Source organism: Sander vitreus, chromosome 19 (assembly GCF_031162955.1).
Source record: "Sander vitreus isolate 19-12246 chromosome 19, sanVit1, whole genome shotgun sequence".
Taxonomy (NCBI): Eukaryota; Metazoa; Chordata; class Actinopteri; order Perciformes; family Percidae; genus Sander; species Sander vitreus.
In genome coordinates this window covers 713,456-729,837 of record NC_135873.1, presented here as the reverse complement: position 1 = coordinate 729,837, position 16,382 = coordinate 713,456, and the positions used below count along the sequence as shown (strand labels likewise).

Sequence of the window (16,382 nt, the reverse complement as noted above, 5' to 3'; positions counted from 1 at the left end):
CGTAATGGAGAATCAAAGTGCTGAGAACAATGGGCGGAGATTTATAGGACAATCTGTCCGTCTGGTGAGGCATCATGCAGAGCTGGGAATTTAAAATAAACCACAAAATAAATTCACAAAAATATCATGTGGAATCTTTTTTTTTTATATTCTGGCTAAATAAACATCTAATATCAAATGTATATATCTTTTCAAACAGTCTGAGATTAGGTCCGTTCTGTATTTCCTATACAGCTATTATTTATTTTTATTATTTATTAGCCATTATTTAATTCCTTCGAAGATAAGAAGCCATTGTTTATAAGCCTGCCCGGGCTTTTGAAAAAAAAAGTTGCATATAAACGGGGACCATATGTGACAACAAACTTCCTTTCATATCAAAAAAGTTACAAGTTCCTCTAAATTGAAAATCAATTCAAAGCAGAAAGAGTTTAATTTAAAAAGAATGTCTTACCTTTAGCGAGCTGCACACGGTCAAAGTCCTTATATCCAACAATCAACTGCTCAGTCTCAGCTACAGTGCTGCCCTCTGCTCAGCCTAATAAATCCAAGTCTACCTGTAGTAATAAAAAGGTTGATGTATTAATAGTTTCTTATAACCACACCCACACTTCCAAGTGGTATAATTGTCTTCAGGACGGAAACGCCACTAAAACAATGCTGTTTCTTCGGCGGCAGCAGTTGAATATTCTCTTGAACTAATTAATGCATAATTACAACTGACTTCCCACTACCAAGAACATTTCAATCTGCTAAATTCACCTGTCAAACCAGTAAGTTTTGAATAATCATACTGGCTCTGTGCTGTAGCCTTTAGCTGATTTCACACTTGCATTCAATGTCTCTTAGTTAATATGTTACATATAAATAAGAGGTTGAACTTTGATCCAGTTGCCAGGTAATTTATCACCATAATTACTGTATCAAATACTACAGCAGCAAACACATCTGAAGTCAATGAAACAGGAGCAATGACGGCAGTTTCTGTGTAGTTTTGACAACCTGAGAGACAGATATAATGTCTGCAGGGGGCAGCAAAGGACTTTTTATTTATGTTCACCCATCTATCTCAGATAAATGGAGTTCAGCAAAAGTTCAAACAGGAAGAAACTTGACCTACTTATATGCAAAGTTGCACTCTAGGTCTTAACATCTCTCCTCCCTCTTTACTTTGGTATGAACCATCCAATCAGAACTCCTTTTTTGCAGCAAGGCTCTAAGGATGGCAACGTCTGCCCACCACTTTGGTCCAGACTGAGATATCTTGACACCTACTGAATGAATTGGATTGAATGGATATGTGCTGTAATCACTTTTTGTAAAATAAATGTACTGACGGTACTCTGTACCAGGCTCACAGTCACCTTTTGTCAGCTTAATTTAACTGTAAATGCCAGTAAACTGTCATGTGACCCGTAATTTTGTAGGTTATCATACGAATTGTTGCGCCTAACTTTTTGTATGATTTCATACGAACCTGTTCATGAGAATGAGTTCACGTTTAAGTGACTATATCATCTGTCAAATTATTCCCAGGGCAAAATGTTATTTTATTGGGGAAATCAGTCCGTCCTAGAAGCTAACTTAAAAAACTTTGATACATCCGGAGGCCTATGATTGGGATTTTATATATCCTACCATCCATTGCTTGGCTGGTTAAATGTCTCCATTTGATGTAGCTGCAGGGTGCTACTGAACTCAAAGGAAACTGAAGTATTAAACGCACTACAAGTGAGTAGTTATGCCCCTTTTGTGCAAATCTAAGATCATGTATTGTTGTAGAGTACATCTGCCTCAGCAAAGTGCTTTTAAAACAAGAGCCAACGTCTGCTTAACACCAGAAATCGTGTGCACAGGAAGAGGAAGTTCTCAACTGCATTATGCTGTTTTTAGCTCTGTATCAGCCTGTTGCTCAGACAGTCAGCAGCAAGACACCATGGAGGTTACAGCTTTCTGCATCACACTGTGTGAGTACTACATTTGTCTGTTTTCCCCATTTCTTGTTGCTCTACAAGTAACAGTACACAAAATAGAAATAAAAAGGATAGCAACATAAACGTTTTAGAGATAAATGTTGAAAAAGTTTATCATATCTCTATTTTTGTGTGGTGTCTGGATCCATCTATACATGTGGAATTAAAGAAGTTCCTCTTTAGGAATTGGGTTTCAGCACGGAGCCTATAGTGTTTGTATTTGATGTGTATTTGATGAGGCACCAACATTATCTGTATTTGTATTCAAATAAGTGTAGAAATAGATGTAACGATCCTGGTTGTTATTATTATAGAATATGTTTTGTTAGAATAAGTGTTATTCAATAAAACATAATAGAATATTAATGAACTATAATGAATTCTATTGGTTTATGTGTAAATGTGGCACAGCAACGTCGCTAGTATAGCTATAAATAGTGCTCTATTTCTTCAGTGTGATATCTGCTACCGTGTGACACAGACTGACTGAGCAGTGAGCACAAAGTGTAGGTGAACTAACTACAGAGCTTACCTAGGCTAATCTCCTCTTCCCACTCAAACAAACTGCTCTTCACATATACATACATACACATACATATATTGCAAGTAAAGACACGTAACATAATAAACTACCTCAGCAAGTTAAGGTAAAAAAACTCCAGTCAAAACAAAATAGTGGCGCAATGTAATATGTTTTGCAGGTTCCTAATGTTTTTTTTCTGGCACACAAGCAGGCACAGTTATGAGTTATATTTTCTTTTCACCCCCCCCAAAAAAAAAAATTATACAAAATAATATTATTTATTAAACCCTTATTTGTGCTCTGCCGAATACCAAAATCAGATGTCCTTTATGAAAGCTATATGCCAATGTGAATAATTTAAAGCATTTGATCAAATCCATACGTATTCTAAAATATCAGAACTTTCCACTAGTTATATTTAGCATATAAAGTGTTGTGCAGCTCCAAAAACTTTTTAACAAGATGACAATTTTATATGACTTAGTGATTGAATATTAATTCTATGTACAGTAAAAGCATCTTTTCACATATCTCTCCTCTTTTGTGTCTCTAGTAATGAATGTGTTGATGTTGCTGGTTGCCCATATTCAGCATGGTTATCCTCAGACACCTGGTAAGTAGCAGTTACCTGTTCCCAACCCTATCCCTAAACCCTAACCCTGCTGATCATCCGGGTAATTTTTGGCTCCATGATGGTTTCATGCACTCCTGAGCAACTCTGATAGAAATGAACGGGGCTTTGCCTTTAATGTTATATCCAGTTCTTATAATACATCTATGGCATAGACAAGGTCTTCTTTAGCCGTAGATTCTTCAATTGTTTTTTGATTTCCCTCTTATTATAGAATGCACCTCTTATCTGTCTGGGAACCAAATTCTTCCTTAATTATGCTCTCCATTTTTCAGTTTCAGACGCAGCTTTTCGTATCGTTCCAACCAGACTGCAGCTCTTTGAATACGAGTCTGTCCATTTTACCTGTGAGGGGTTTAATGTCTCAGCTGGGTGCAGAGTGAGAACCATCAAGGAATTAATTCCAAAATGTTCAAATGACACCGTAACGTCAACAGTGACCTGCAGCATTGACTTTGCCTTTCCATCAGACAGCGGAGAATACTGGTGTGAAGCTGGAGGAGGAAAGAGAAGCAACACTGTCAACATCACTGTCACCGGTAGGTTGATTGTGTGTAGATATCATCACTAAAGTTTAGCATTTATTCTGCTTCTAAACATTTTGTAATGCTGTTCAGCTGGTTCTGTGATTCTGGAGAGTCCTGCTCTTCCTGTGATGGAGGGAGAAGCTGTAACTCTGAGCTGTAGAACCAAGTTGACTTCCTTTTCCAGTCTCATCACCCATTTCTATAAAGATGGCCGCCTCATCGGGAGCAGTCCTACAGGAAACCTGACCATTGAAAGTGTTTTCAAGTCTCATGACGGCCGCTACAAGTGCAACATCTCTGGAGCTGGAGAATCACCAGAGAGTCGGCTGGCTGTCAGAGGTGGAACAAACAGCATTACAAAACATCGTAAAGATAACATGTTGCAGTATCATCTGTATGGGCAGGACGGGTGCAGATTACAAATGGTGATGGCACCCCTACTTATAAAAACTCCAGATGTTTGATGCTTATGACACATGACAGTGTTGCTAAAATTGTAATCATTGGCTGGTTAAAAAATGACTCCTGCAAAGGAGCAATCTGCTGAGCATGTGCCTTAGAGTTTAAAAGGGATCCAAATAAACCAACACACTGTCCATCACTTGAATACACTTTAAAATTATGTTTTGGTCCTCAAACATCAAACAAACATCAGCTGGCTGTCATTGGTAAATGTAAAATAGACATATCATTCAGTTAACTGCACACATGAACAAACTGCTACATTGTTCAATGATTCATTGGGCTATTGTTAGCCATGTGATAGACTGGTGCATGCAATGCATAATGGCATAGGCAACCCTGATCAGGGTAAGAAGATATAAAAAAAAATGAACCACTAAATATGTGCTACTATCTAACATGAAATGTTTGTATGCTGTTGGTTAGGTGCTGATGTGATCATGGAGAGTCCTGCTCTTCCTGTGACTGAGAGAGAAGCTGTGACTCTGCGCTGTCGAATGAAGGAAGCTCCCTCTGACCTCACAGCTGATTTCTATAAAGATGGCCTCATCATTAGGGAGCAGCTCTACAGGAGAGATGACCATCCAGAGTGTTTCCAAGTCTGATGAAGGACTCTACAAGTGCAGCATCTCTGGAGCTGGAGAATCACCAGAGAGTCTGGCTGGCTGTCAGAGGTAAATGTAAAAAAGAAATATATATAACTCTCAGCCTTTCAGACAGATCAATCAGTTAACTGCACACGTGAACAAACTGCTAGATTGTTCAATGATTCAGTGGGCTATTGTTAGCCATGTGGCAACCTGACCAGGGTAAGCAGATATAAAAAAAACAACATAAACCATTAAATACTGTATGTGCCAGTATCTAACAGAGGTGAGAGTATATTTTTACTGCAGCCCCGGCTGATTATACTGATGGTATTAGCTAGCTGCTCATCTTAACAGCATTTCTAGACATGTGAGTGAGTCAGTACAAATTCATCTAACGCAGCCAAACGCTGTACTCACAGAACTTTATTTTAAATTCTAGAAGAGAAGTATGATGGCTCAGTGACACAAAGTGAGGACTCACAACGCGCAGACAGAACAGGTAAGGTAAAACTAAAGTTTACCAGGTCGTTGATCATAATAGTATTCGACAAAAGGTAAGGCAACCTAAACCCAAAGGGTATAAGCAGGCAGGCAAGAATCTGGTATGAACAATTTTGTCTTTAGACGTGGTTGAACTATGGCTGTAAAAATCCATTGATCAACTAATCGTGGAAGCTCTAAACCAGGGGTCTTCAAAGTTTTTTAAGCCAAGGATCCCCTTAACTGAAAGAGAGTTGGAGCAGGGACCCCCTACTACATATATTGTATAAAATGAAGTTGCATATTAAACTGGGCCTACAATAACATGTACGGTGGCCTAAAGCCTTTTTACATACCTTTTTAGTGCATGGAATACTAAGCTATTAAAATAATGATTGTCAACATTATTTCATGAATGATCTTTTAATGTTAAACATACATGTTGCACAGTGAATCCTTAGAGATGAACTGTATCTGTGGATGGCTACCTTAGTGACTACCTTACCTATAGGCCAGTAAGCCTATCATCTGTGGGGATTTATATTTGCTAATAATGTGTTGGTTTCATGTTAAGACATTTTCATTTTTGAAAATAAATTATGAAAATTGACAATAATTTGGAGGCCCCCCTGCAGAGAATCTGAGGACCCCCTAGGGGCCCCAGACCCCCTGTTGAAGATCTCTGCTCTAAACCCTGAATATGTCAGGCAACATTTTTAGGGAAATGTGTATAAAATGTTGACATTAGATCAAATGGTACAGAATATATAGGATACTGTCTGACAAAAACCAGAGCATTTTGTTAAAGAAAGTCCTTTTTGTCATCTTTCCATTATCTGACAAAGCGATGGTTTCCCACCATTACTACATCCTACTTTGGACCGTTGTCGCTGTCGTATTGTTCCTGCAGCTATTGGTGATTGGACTACTTTACTGGAAGAAACAGCTAGGTACTACAATTATACTTAATGCACACAAAACAAAGGTTCGGTGATTCTGATTGACTGGGTTATGCTGGACATATCGGATGTCGTTCATTAATGTTCGTATTGTGAGTAACTTCTCAACAGGCCACAATAAAACCTGGCTGTTGTCGGGTTTATGTTCAGGCTCTCTGCAGCCGGTGTCTGTACTCTGCCACAAATTGTTTATGAGGTAAAAGACGCACCACTCTGTAGTGGAGTGTTTTTGCAGTTCCCAGGACCCTCAAGATTTAGATCAAGTAGCTTGTGAAAAATATTGTGGGCCGAATTTAGAGGGCTACAGCTGTAATACATGCCTATCTGCAGGTATTAAAGGACTTAGATCAGGATCAGGGCACCCCTAATTGGAAGTTATTTATGAAGAAGTTATTTGTATAGTAGGCTATGTACCCATAACACAGGAAAATTAAAACTCACTTATCTCCTTCTGTACTGTATGTCTATGTGTGTTCATATATTGGATGCCATGCCTATTTTTTTCTGTGATTACCTGTATATGTATGTCTGCCTACCTACCTCACTTAAATGATTCTACAAAATAATTCTGCAGAAATAGTGAGTGGTAATAGTGATAGTGATAATAAATGTCCTTCATGTTTCAGTCTTATTAGAGATAAAGTTGAGTGATCCAAACAAGGACCTGTACGCTTTGGTCAAAAAAGACAAGAAGAAAAAGAAAGGTAATTGAATGCACTTTGAGGTAAAGTGATAAACTATTCATCCGTCTGCATTTAAACATTAGTAACAGTAACTGGATAGATGTCACTTTGAGGTTGTGACCAGAAATGTATGAGAACCTCTTTTTTTACTAAGTCACATCAACTAAATTCGTCATGGTTTTGACATTGCAGATGCTGCTGATAATTTGAGCCTCCACACAAACCAAAGCAAAGAACCACAGACAGAAAAAGGCAAGAGGGCCCCTCAACCGCCGGCAGCCTGCAGTCCTCCACAGGACCAAAGTAGCATTCTGACATTAGGTGACCTTTAGTTGAAGGTTTACCATGCTACAGTTTAATGCAATATGTCTTGCTAACTTTGTGTCTCTTTTTTCAGATAAGGATGAACCTTTGCCTCTATCTTTTCACTCCACTTTTCCCGGCGATGATACATTGCCAGGTCTCCAAAATGGTTACTATTTTATTTTAATTATTTATCCACAGATTCCGTTTGGGTCTGGTCATTATTGTAACACTGACATGGGTTGTTTTGGACGACACTGACACCACCATCCATCGCCTTTCCTCAGGGTTACAAGCAAAGTAATGGGACAGAGCCAATGACCAAAATATTTTCGGTGTTTTAACATGTTGGTTACTATGATGAACGAATCTTACCAAAAGGCTAAGACAATTTCAATTGTTTCCATATTTCCAGAACCAGGAGTATTCAGCTTCACATTGACAGCAGCGCCGTCAGCAGTAACAGACCCACCTTTTACAGATCAGGAGCATGAATATGATTTCATCTAGACGACTGAGGAGGTAGGACTGACAGTAACACTGGCTTTTTATTTATTTTTAATCAAATTCGCCAGACCTTTATATTACCAACACATAAGGCCAAGAAAGACAGAGAAGGTAACTTGATGCTCAGTGTGAAATTAAAGCAACTATCTGAAATGAGTCATTTCATGGGGTGACGCTCGAAAAAATGTAGCCACCGATTTACAGACGTCTCTTTCGCCATGGCATCACGTGACAGACACGGAAGTTGTAATTCCACTGTTTGGCCACTATAGCCTGTAGCCACTACAGCCTATAGCCTGGGTTTAGTTACTCTTTAATGTACTGTCTTGTGCGTAAACATCATTACATTCTGTGGTTTCTGTGTGTCTTACAGATCACTGAGGAAGAAACACCTTGCAAAGGAGATGAAGGAACTGCTTATAGCATGCAATATGTACAAGAAAGTTTAGAGACGTCAAATACACTCTGCTTGAATTAACTTTTTGTATTTAGTAGTGCAGTTGGTTCTCTCTAGTATACAACATATATTTTGCTGAGTACGGGGTCAGTAAAGAGTACTATTTGTACTTTGTGTTGTCATCTCTCTGCTGGATCAAACATTTTGACAGCACTGTATTTGTACTTTGTATCTGTCACTATTTGTAACACTGACAGCAAAGCAAACTGCAACTTGGTAACAATATTGTCAGTTTTTAATAATAAGATTAGTAAAGAAATGAGAAACAAAGTATTTGAAAACTAAGCTATGTAACAATAGACTGCATTACACAAAGCATCACCTGTCACTTCAAAATAATGTTTGTACTTTGTCTTATAATGTTATGTATGGTAATGTTAATATCTGAGGTGTGTTGTGTATTACTAAAGTACATTTTTACAAAGTAATCTACATGGAAACTGTGACTTTCTGATGCTTGTTTGCAGAATGTGATACTATAAACAATAAATGGCTTTTCAAAGCATCTCCAAAATGACGTATCGTACCAGTTTACACCTTGCTGTACTAAAGCTACCACTGCTGCTTTTAAATACACTCGTTACGGTCCAGGTTCTCAATTAAATGAAAGTCAATGAAAAAATGGGTATAATATTAAAGAGTGGTAATATGATATATTATATATTATAGATATGATATTGGAATAATGTTTTATCAAAACACATGGATGTATCAGTAAAGTTAAATTATCTGCACTGTGAGTTATTTGTTGTGGTCCACACAAGCAAAAGTAAATGCAAAAGAGCAAAAGTGGCCTCCTGGATGCCTGTATTTAAAATATGATTTTATTTTTTACAATTGAAATACACTTGAATCCATTTTTAATTAAGGTGAAAGTTGTAAGATGAGATAAGAGTTTTTTTTTGTTGTATTATTCTAAAGGACATTTGTCTTGGACAAACAAATATATAATATCTGCTGTTTAAAGAATTCAAAACAACATAGTGCATACATGCATACATACATATATACATACATACATACACACACACACACACACACACACACACACACACACACACACACACACACACACACACATATACTGGCTTTCAATTTAAGCCAATTCTAATAACTCATATTATTTAGTTTAAACATATTTTAAAGAAAACTGTAAACCATACTTTTTTTTTAACCATATTTAGAGTCAATGTGTGAAATATAAGAAACTTGCAAATGGTAATTATTCAGTATTACTGTGGCCATTGTTAACAGGAAATGCTTTTATTTTGAAGTGCAAGGAAGTGACCTGCTCAGAGCTTTTGTCGCTAATTTTTTAAATGATGCCAAGATTATGAGACGTGCTGTGCAGAAGTCTGTTTTTTAAAACTTTCTTTTTCTTGTGAAACTGTAGCATATTGGTAAGTAATATGTTGAGTTTAAATGACACCTTTTTACTTTACTCGTTACTTTTACGTTACTTTTAAAAGCAGGCGTCTCTGGCTGAGACTGAAGTTAATTATACAAAAAACTATCTTTGACCATAAAGCCAATCTCTGGTTTATCAGTGAAGTGTCTGAACTCCACTGCAGACTGGATTCTCTCCTCACAGAGTGACGGCTGATTCATTATGAACGAGTCCAGCGTGGGTTGAATGGACACCAACAGGTCATCGGCGTTACACCGTGTTAGTGTATACTATGCAATGTTTGTATCGACTTGTACCGGGGTCCGTGCATTGTCGTAGACACATGCAGCTTCTTTTCTGGAAATCCTTGCGTGTCCGTGCAACAGACACAAGTCCACAGCGGTCCGCTGCGTGTATGTATGAGGCCATCTCCACCGCATCCATGTGAGGTTGTCAGCTTTGTGTCTGCCTGGCTCAGAGCGCCGTCTAGCAAAAAGGCCACGAAGCTTAAAACGCTCTCAAAAGTTAGCTTTGGCTGCTTCTCGCTACCAGCCTCTGTCACGTCAGAGACAAATGTGGTCACTGGCGATATAAGCAGTACTACAGTAGTAGTAGTGGGCTGCACATTTCAAGTGTGTTACAGTTTCATTGAGTACTGAAGTACTGGTTGCTGTAATCATGGTTTAGAAGGAAATTAGCCCGTTCTGAGCACAAAACGGTCAGGACAGCAGCAAATAGAGAATATGATATTTATCCAAGACTGTAAACTGTGTTTCTCTGCAGTTTGATGAAGGTGAAGTTTCTGCACCTTCAGCCTGAACTTCATTCTCCCTCTGGTTGTTTGCGTTGATCGGCCCTGAAGATGCTCCAGTGGTGAAGGACTCCGACCGGTGACGTGGAGACGTGGGATCGAAACGCAGCTTGGATGCCCTGAGGTACGTCACTCAGGTGTGTGTGATGAATGTGTGTGTGGCTTCGTTTCTTGGCTCCAAACAACAAACGCTAACATTTTCAATCGCAATTTCGCTTCTATTTCAACTCTGGGTTCAACTTTGAAGGCTGGGTTCAACTTGAACTTCAAGTTAAGCCCTGACTCCAAACACTAAACATGTCAACTGTTGTGATTTTGTGTCAATTTCATCTTCTAAATTTCTGAATTTCCACTGACGACCTATGAGCAGGGGACAGAGAAAAAGGTAAGTTCATGTCAGCCCAGGTGTGTCCAGCTAGCTATCTTAGCAAGCCAGCTAGCTTGACAGGCTTCTGGCTGCTTTTGTTATCACTTTACGTTATCTGCAGGCTGTTTAACCACTCTGCAGGTGATATATATCACATATCACAGAATTATACAGCCGTCCTGCCTTAAACCGACAATCGGCCCTCGGACACCGTGAGTCCACCACTGATAGCTCAAACCTGTCATTGCATGAACAAAAGAATAAACGACACAGGAAGAGGTCGTGACCTACATTGTATTTATCTGTATTTCCGTCTGACGCTCAGACAGTCGGCAGAAAGGCATCATGGAGGTCACATCTCTCTGCATCAAACTGTGTAAGTAGTCTTCTTTTCCATCAGTTCATTTTTCATTTATCAGAAAGCCGCACCGAGTGTGACACAATTAAAATCATTTTTCAAATGAATGTGCTAAATCGAAACAAAACGTAGTAGCAGTAAGTAGAGCGTAGATAGTACATCCTAGAGAAACCTCTTGCTAAGTTAGAGTAGAAAGTAACTTTCACTTCATTGTTTGTTGTCCTGATTCACATCTGAATAATAAACTATTTTGTTGAAGTGAAGACATTTTTTTTTAGACATTTGAGATTACACGAATTGATGAAATTACATTAAGGCTTTAGGCTTCCGTAGACGTTTCAGCCATTTTATAACCTCTATCAATATCCAAGAGCATCTGAAATCCTTTTATCTCTTTATACCAGTCATTATATCATAATTAAAATTAGAAAATGGTTTTATAAAACAAAGCATCAACAGTTCTCTTTCTCTGTCCCTCCAGTGTTGAATGTGTTGTTGCTGCCGGCTGCACATGGTCACCACAGTTATGCTAAGAAAGGCGGTAAGTGGCAAATAGTTAAACATTTTTTTTAACCCATTCTCTGAAAAAATACAATGACAATTATTATTTCCTTTAACAAGAATAAGGAAGACATTTAAAGGTTTGAAAAGTCAGACAAAAAAAAAAAATGTTATTTTTATATTTTAGTCCCTTCCAATAACCAATTATTTGGTTCTAGCAAAATAACTCTCCCAGCTGAAAACAATTGGTCTTATAGCATTACATACCTATAGTTTTGATTTTGTTTGTCTTTTTCATTTTTTTTGTGTATGTGCCTTTTCTTTAATTTAGCCTATTGTATAAATATTGAAAAGTGTTTTTTTTATTTATTTATTTTCTATTGTTCTTCGCTGTCTCAGATGCAGCTTTTCTTTCGATCATTCCAACCGGACTGCCGCTCTTTGAATATGAGTCGCTCTCTTTTACCTGTGAGGGGTTTACCGGCTCAGCTAAATGGAGAGGGGTGAGGAACATCAAGGGATACATCCCAACGTGTTCTAATAGCACAGTGATCTCAACGGTGACCTGTACCATTTCCAGTGCCTTTGAAACAGACAGCGGAGTATACTGGTGTGAAGCTGAAGGAGGAGAGAGAAGCAACACTGTCAACATCACTGTCACTGGTAGGTGTACTTTAAGCAAATTTGGCACATACCGTATTTGAATGAGACAGAAACAATGGTAACATGGCAACAATAAGCGTGTCACACATAGAATTGAACTACTATTTAACGTGACTATCATACGCTTTAAACCGGTTATGAAACTGTCTTAACTTAATGATGCCATCACAGCAGTGCAGCTGCTAAGATTGAAGTAAAATCATAACTTGGTTTTGGAGCACATGAGCATCCCTATGTTCGAACATGGTGTTCGTTATAGACAATCCATGACTAGCACAGAAGTCCAACAACAAACAACCACTCTGGTTTAGATCAGGGAGGCCATTCCTCCCAATCACGCCTCTCCATGTGTCTCCATCATTACCCACGTGCGCGTTGAAGTCCCCCAGCAGAACTATGGAGTCCCCGACTGGAGCCCCATGCAGGACTCCACTCAAGGTCTCCAAGAAGGCCGAATACTCCGAACTCTTGTTTGGTGCATATGCACAAACAACAGTCAGAGTTTCCCCCCCCACAACCCGCAGGCGTAGGGAGGCGACCCTCTCGTCCACCGGGTTAAACTCCAACGTAGCGGCGCTCAGCCAGGGGGCTTGTGAGTATCCCCACACCCGCCCGGCGCCTCACACCCTGGGCAACTCCGGAGAAGAAAAGAGTCCAACCCCTATCCAGGAGTATGGTTCCAGAACCAAGACTGTGCGTAGAGGTAAGCCCCACCAGATCTAACCGGTAGCGCTCCACCTCCCGCACAAGTTCCGGCTCCTTCCCCCACAGAGAGGTGACATTCCACGTCCCCAGAGCCAGCCTCTGCTGCCCGGGTCTGGTCCGTCGAGGCCCGTGACCTTCACTGCCACCCATGTGGCAGCGCACCCGACCCCAGCGGTTCCTCCCACAGGTGGTGGGCCCATGGGATGGAGAGATGTCCGCCACGTAGCTTTTTCGGGCTGTGCCCGGCCGGGCTCCGTGGCAGCTCGCCACCAGACGCTCGCTGACGAGCCCTCCATCTGGGCCTGGCTCCAGACGGGGGCCCCGGGCTTCCTCCGGGCAGGGTCACTTCATCCCTTCCTCGATTTTTCATAGGATTTTTGAAGCATTCTTTGTCTGGCCCCTCACCTGAGACCACTTTGCCTTGGGAGACCCTACCAGGAGCACAAAGCTCCAGACAACACAGCCCTCAGGTTCATAGGGACACACAAACCTCTCCACCACGATAAGGTGATGGTTCCCAGAGCACCCTAGGCCAAAGGTCAATGATCGATTTTATAATCGTTTCATCTGATCTGAGGCCGTATGTTTTGGACACTCGGGTGAAGAGAGGGGCGGAGCTGTGGTGAGTTGGGTCAGGGGGTGGGGGAAGACTCTGGACAGACCTGGTAAGCCCAAACGGGTAATGCGGGTAAATTGGGAACGTCTGGAGGAGGCCCCTGTCCGACAGACTTTCAATTCACACCTCCGGCGGAGCTTTTCGTGCATCCCTGTGGAGGCTGGGGGCATTGAACCTGAGTGGACAATGTTCAAAGTTTCCATTGCTGAAGCTGGGGTGAGGAGCTGTGGTCTTAGGGTCTTAGGTGCCTCAAGGGGCGGTAACCCACGAACACCGTGGTGGACACCGGTGGTCAGGGAAGCCGTCCGACTGAAGAAGGAGTCTTTCCGGGATATGTTATCCCAGACGACTCCGGAGGCAGTTGCAAGGTACTGAAGGGCCCGAAGGGCTGCAGCCTCTTCCGTGAAAGAGGCAAAGCAGCGTGTGTGGGAGAAGTTCGGAGAAGACATGGAGAAGGACTTTCGGTCGGCACCAAGGTGCTTCTGGAAAACCGTTCGCCACCTCAGCAGGGGGAAGCGGGGAACCATCCAAGCTGTGTACAGTAAGGATGGGACGCTGTTGACCTCAACTGAGGAGGTAATAGGGTGGTGGAAGGAGCACTTTGAGGAACTCCTAAATCCGACTAATACGCCCTCTATGGTAGAGGCAGAGGTGGAGGATGAGGGGGGATTGGCATCAATTTCACTGGTGGAGGTTGCTGAGGTAGTTAAACAACTCCACAGTGGCAAAGCCCCAGGAATTGATGAGATCCGTCCAGAAATGCTTAAAGCTCTGGGTGTGGAGGGGTTGTCTTGGTTAACACGCCTCTTCAACATTGCGTGGAAGTCTGGGACGGTGCCTAAGGAGTGGCAGACCGGGGTGGTGGTTCCCCTTTTTTAAAAAGGGGGACCAGAGGGTGTGTGCCAATTACAGGGGTATCACACTTCTCAGCCTCCCCGGTAAAGTCTACTCCAAGGTGCTGGAAAGGAGGGTTCGGTCGATAGTCGAATCTCAGGTTGAAGAGGAACAATGCGGATTCCGTCCTGGTCGTGGAACAACGGACCAGATCTTTACTCTGCAAGGATCCTGGAGGGAGCCTGGGAGTATGCCCAACCAGTCTACATGTGTTTTGTGGATCTGGAGAAGGCGTATGACCGGGTGCCCCAGGAGATACTGTGGGAGGTGCTGCGGGAGTGCGGGGTGAGGGGTCCCTTCTCAGGGCCATCCAATCTCTGTACGACCAAAGCGAGAGCTGTGTCCGGGTTCTCGGCAGTAAGTCGGACTCGTTGAGTTGAGTTGGCCTCCGCCAGGGCTGCGCTTTGTCACCAATCCTGTTTGTAGTATTTATGGACAGGATATCGAGGCGTAGTCGGGGTGGAGAGGGGTTGCAGTTCGGTGGGCTGGGGATCTCATCGCTGCTTTTTGCAGATGATGTGGTCCTGATGGCATCATCGGCCTGTGACCTTCAGCACTCACTGGATCAATTCGCAGCCGAGTGTGAAGCGGCTGGGATGAGGATCAGCACATCTAAATCGGAGGCCATGGTTCTCAGCAGGAAACCGATGGAGTGCCTTCTCCAGGTAGGGAATGAGTCCTTACCCCAAGTGAAGGAGTTCAAGTACCTTGGGGTCTTGTTCGCGAGTGAGGGGACAATGGAGCGGGAGATTGGTCGGAGAATCGGCACAGCAGGTGCGGTATTACATTCAATTTATCGCACCGTTGTGACGAAAAGAGAGCTGAGCCAGAAGGCAAAGCTCTCAATCTACCGGTCAGTTTTTGTTCCTACCCTCACCCATGGCTGGGTCAAGCGGCCGAAATGGGTTTCCTCAGGAGGGTAGCTGGCGTCTCCCTTAGAGATAGGGTGAGAAGCTCAGTTATCCGTGAGGAGCTCGGAGTAGAGCCGCTGCTCCTTTGCGTCGAAAGGAGCCAGTTGAGGTGGTTCGGGCATCTGGTAAGGATGCCCCCTGGGCGCCTCCCTAGGGAGGTGTTCCAGGCACGTCCAGCTGGGAGGAGGCCTCGGGGGAGACCCAGGACTAGGTGGAGGGATTATATCTCTAACCTGGCCTGGGAACGCCTCGGGATCCCCCAGTCGGAGCTGGTTAATGTGGCCCGGGAAAGGGAAGTTTGGGGTCCCCTGCTGGAGCTGCTACCCCCGCGACCCGACCCCGGATAAGCGGATGAAGATGGATGGATGGATGGATGGTTTTGGAGCGACATGTTAGACTCCACTCCCATCATCAAAACACCAAAGGGGGATGATGTCTTTTGCAATAATGGTGTTCATCCTTCCTGTTGACTGCAGACACTTCAAGTCTATGCCAAAGAGCACTGATGTTACCATTATATTGGGTTTTCTATTAATTTGTCAACTATCTGTATGTGTGACTGGTATTCTGTATGTACTTGTACAAAATGTGTTTAGTTTTCCTTATTTATGCACACAGCAAAACTGTCAAGTTAACTTAACATTTATAAAAGTCTTGTTGTTTAGCTGGTTCTGTGATCCTGGAGAGTCCTGCTCTTCCTGTGATGGAGGGAGACGCTGTGACTCTGCACTGCAGGAACAATACGTCGTCCACCAACCTTCCAGCTGTCTTCTCTAAAGATGGCCTCTTCATTGGGAGCAGCTCTGTGGGTAAAATAACCATCCACAGTGTCTACAAGTCTCATGAAGGACTCTACAAGTGTAACATCTCTGGAGTTGGAGAATCAGCAGAAAGCTGGCTGGCTGTCAGAGGTGAGACCCAAACATGTTTCAAAATAAAAGCCCTAGGTTTGATGCTTGGCATAAAGTCAATTTAAGATCTGAAGTCATGTCTCCAGACTGTGAATTTAAGAATAGCTGAATCATTCAGATCATTGACTTTATTACACTTTCATGCTATAAAATGCATCAGTTT

At 42.1% G+C, this 16,382-nt stretch overlaps 2 protein-coding genes across 3 annotated transcripts; both read left to right on the top strand.

The window, feature by feature from the left end:
* Positions 1-1,914: 1,914 nt before the first annotated feature.
* LOC144534516 (uncharacterized) lies at positions 1,915-8,779 on the top strand. 2 transcript variants are annotated; one of them, XM_078276495.1, is made up of 11 exons: positions 1,915-1,967; positions 3,050-3,109; positions 3,403-3,666; positions 3,745-3,993; positions 5,146-5,205; positions 6,032-6,136; positions 6,772-6,849; positions 7,021-7,080; positions 7,226-7,300; positions 7,547-7,653; positions 8,012-8,779. In XM_078276495.1, the coding sequence occupies exons 1-10, from the start codon at positions 1,937-1,939 to the stop codon at positions 7,639-7,641; spliced, it is 1,077 nt and encodes a 358-aa protein (XP_078132621.1). In that variant the 5' UTR covers positions 1,915-1,936; the 3' UTR covers positions 7,642-7,653; positions 8,012-8,779. The 2 variants fall into 2 exon arrangements, with proteins under 2 accessions (XP_078132621.1, XP_078132620.1); XM_078276494.1 differs by having other exon boundaries at positions 7,021-7,149.
* Positions 8,780-11,005: 2,226 nt separating this feature from the next.
* On the top strand, positions 11,006-16,292 carry LOC144534593 (Fc receptor-like protein 5). The gene is made up of 4 exons (XM_078276599.1): positions 11,006-11,036; positions 11,500-11,559; positions 11,919-12,182; positions 15,974-16,292. Exons 1-4 carry the CDS (start codon positions 11,006-11,008, stop codon positions 16,282-16,284), a joined length of 666 nt encoding a protein of 221 aa, XP_078132725.1. The 3' UTR covers positions 16,285-16,292.
* The last annotated feature ends 90 nt before the right edge of the window (positions 16,293-16,382 follow it).

What these genes read in the sequence shown, in the direction of transcription:
- LOC144534516 (XM_078276494.1), top strand. Translation starts at nt 1,937, where the DNA reads ATGGAGGTTACAGCTTTCTGCATCACACTGT. An exon ending in TTACTGGAAGAAACAGCTAG is followed by an intron (nt 6,137 to 6,771) that starts GTACTACAATTA and finishes TTCATGTTTCAG; the next exon opens with TCTTATTAGAGATAAAGTTG. An exon ending in AGACAAGAAGAAAAAGAAAG is followed by an intron (nt 6,850 to 7,020) that starts GTAATTGAATGC and finishes TTGACATTGCAG; the next exon opens with ATGCTGCTGATAATTTGAGC.
- LOC144534593 (XM_078276599.1), top strand. Translation starts at nt 11,006, where the DNA reads ATGGAGGTCACATCTCTCTGCATCAAACTGT. An exon ending in ATCTCTCTGCATCAAACTGT is followed by an intron (nt 11,037 to 11,499) that starts GTAAGTAGTCTT and finishes CTGTCCCTCCAG; the next exon opens with TGTTGAATGTGTTGTTGCTG. An exon ending in TGTCAACATCACTGTCACTG is followed by an intron (nt 12,183 to 15,973) that starts GTAGGTGTACTT and finishes CTTGTTGTTTAG; the next exon opens with CTGGTTCTGTGATCCTGGAG.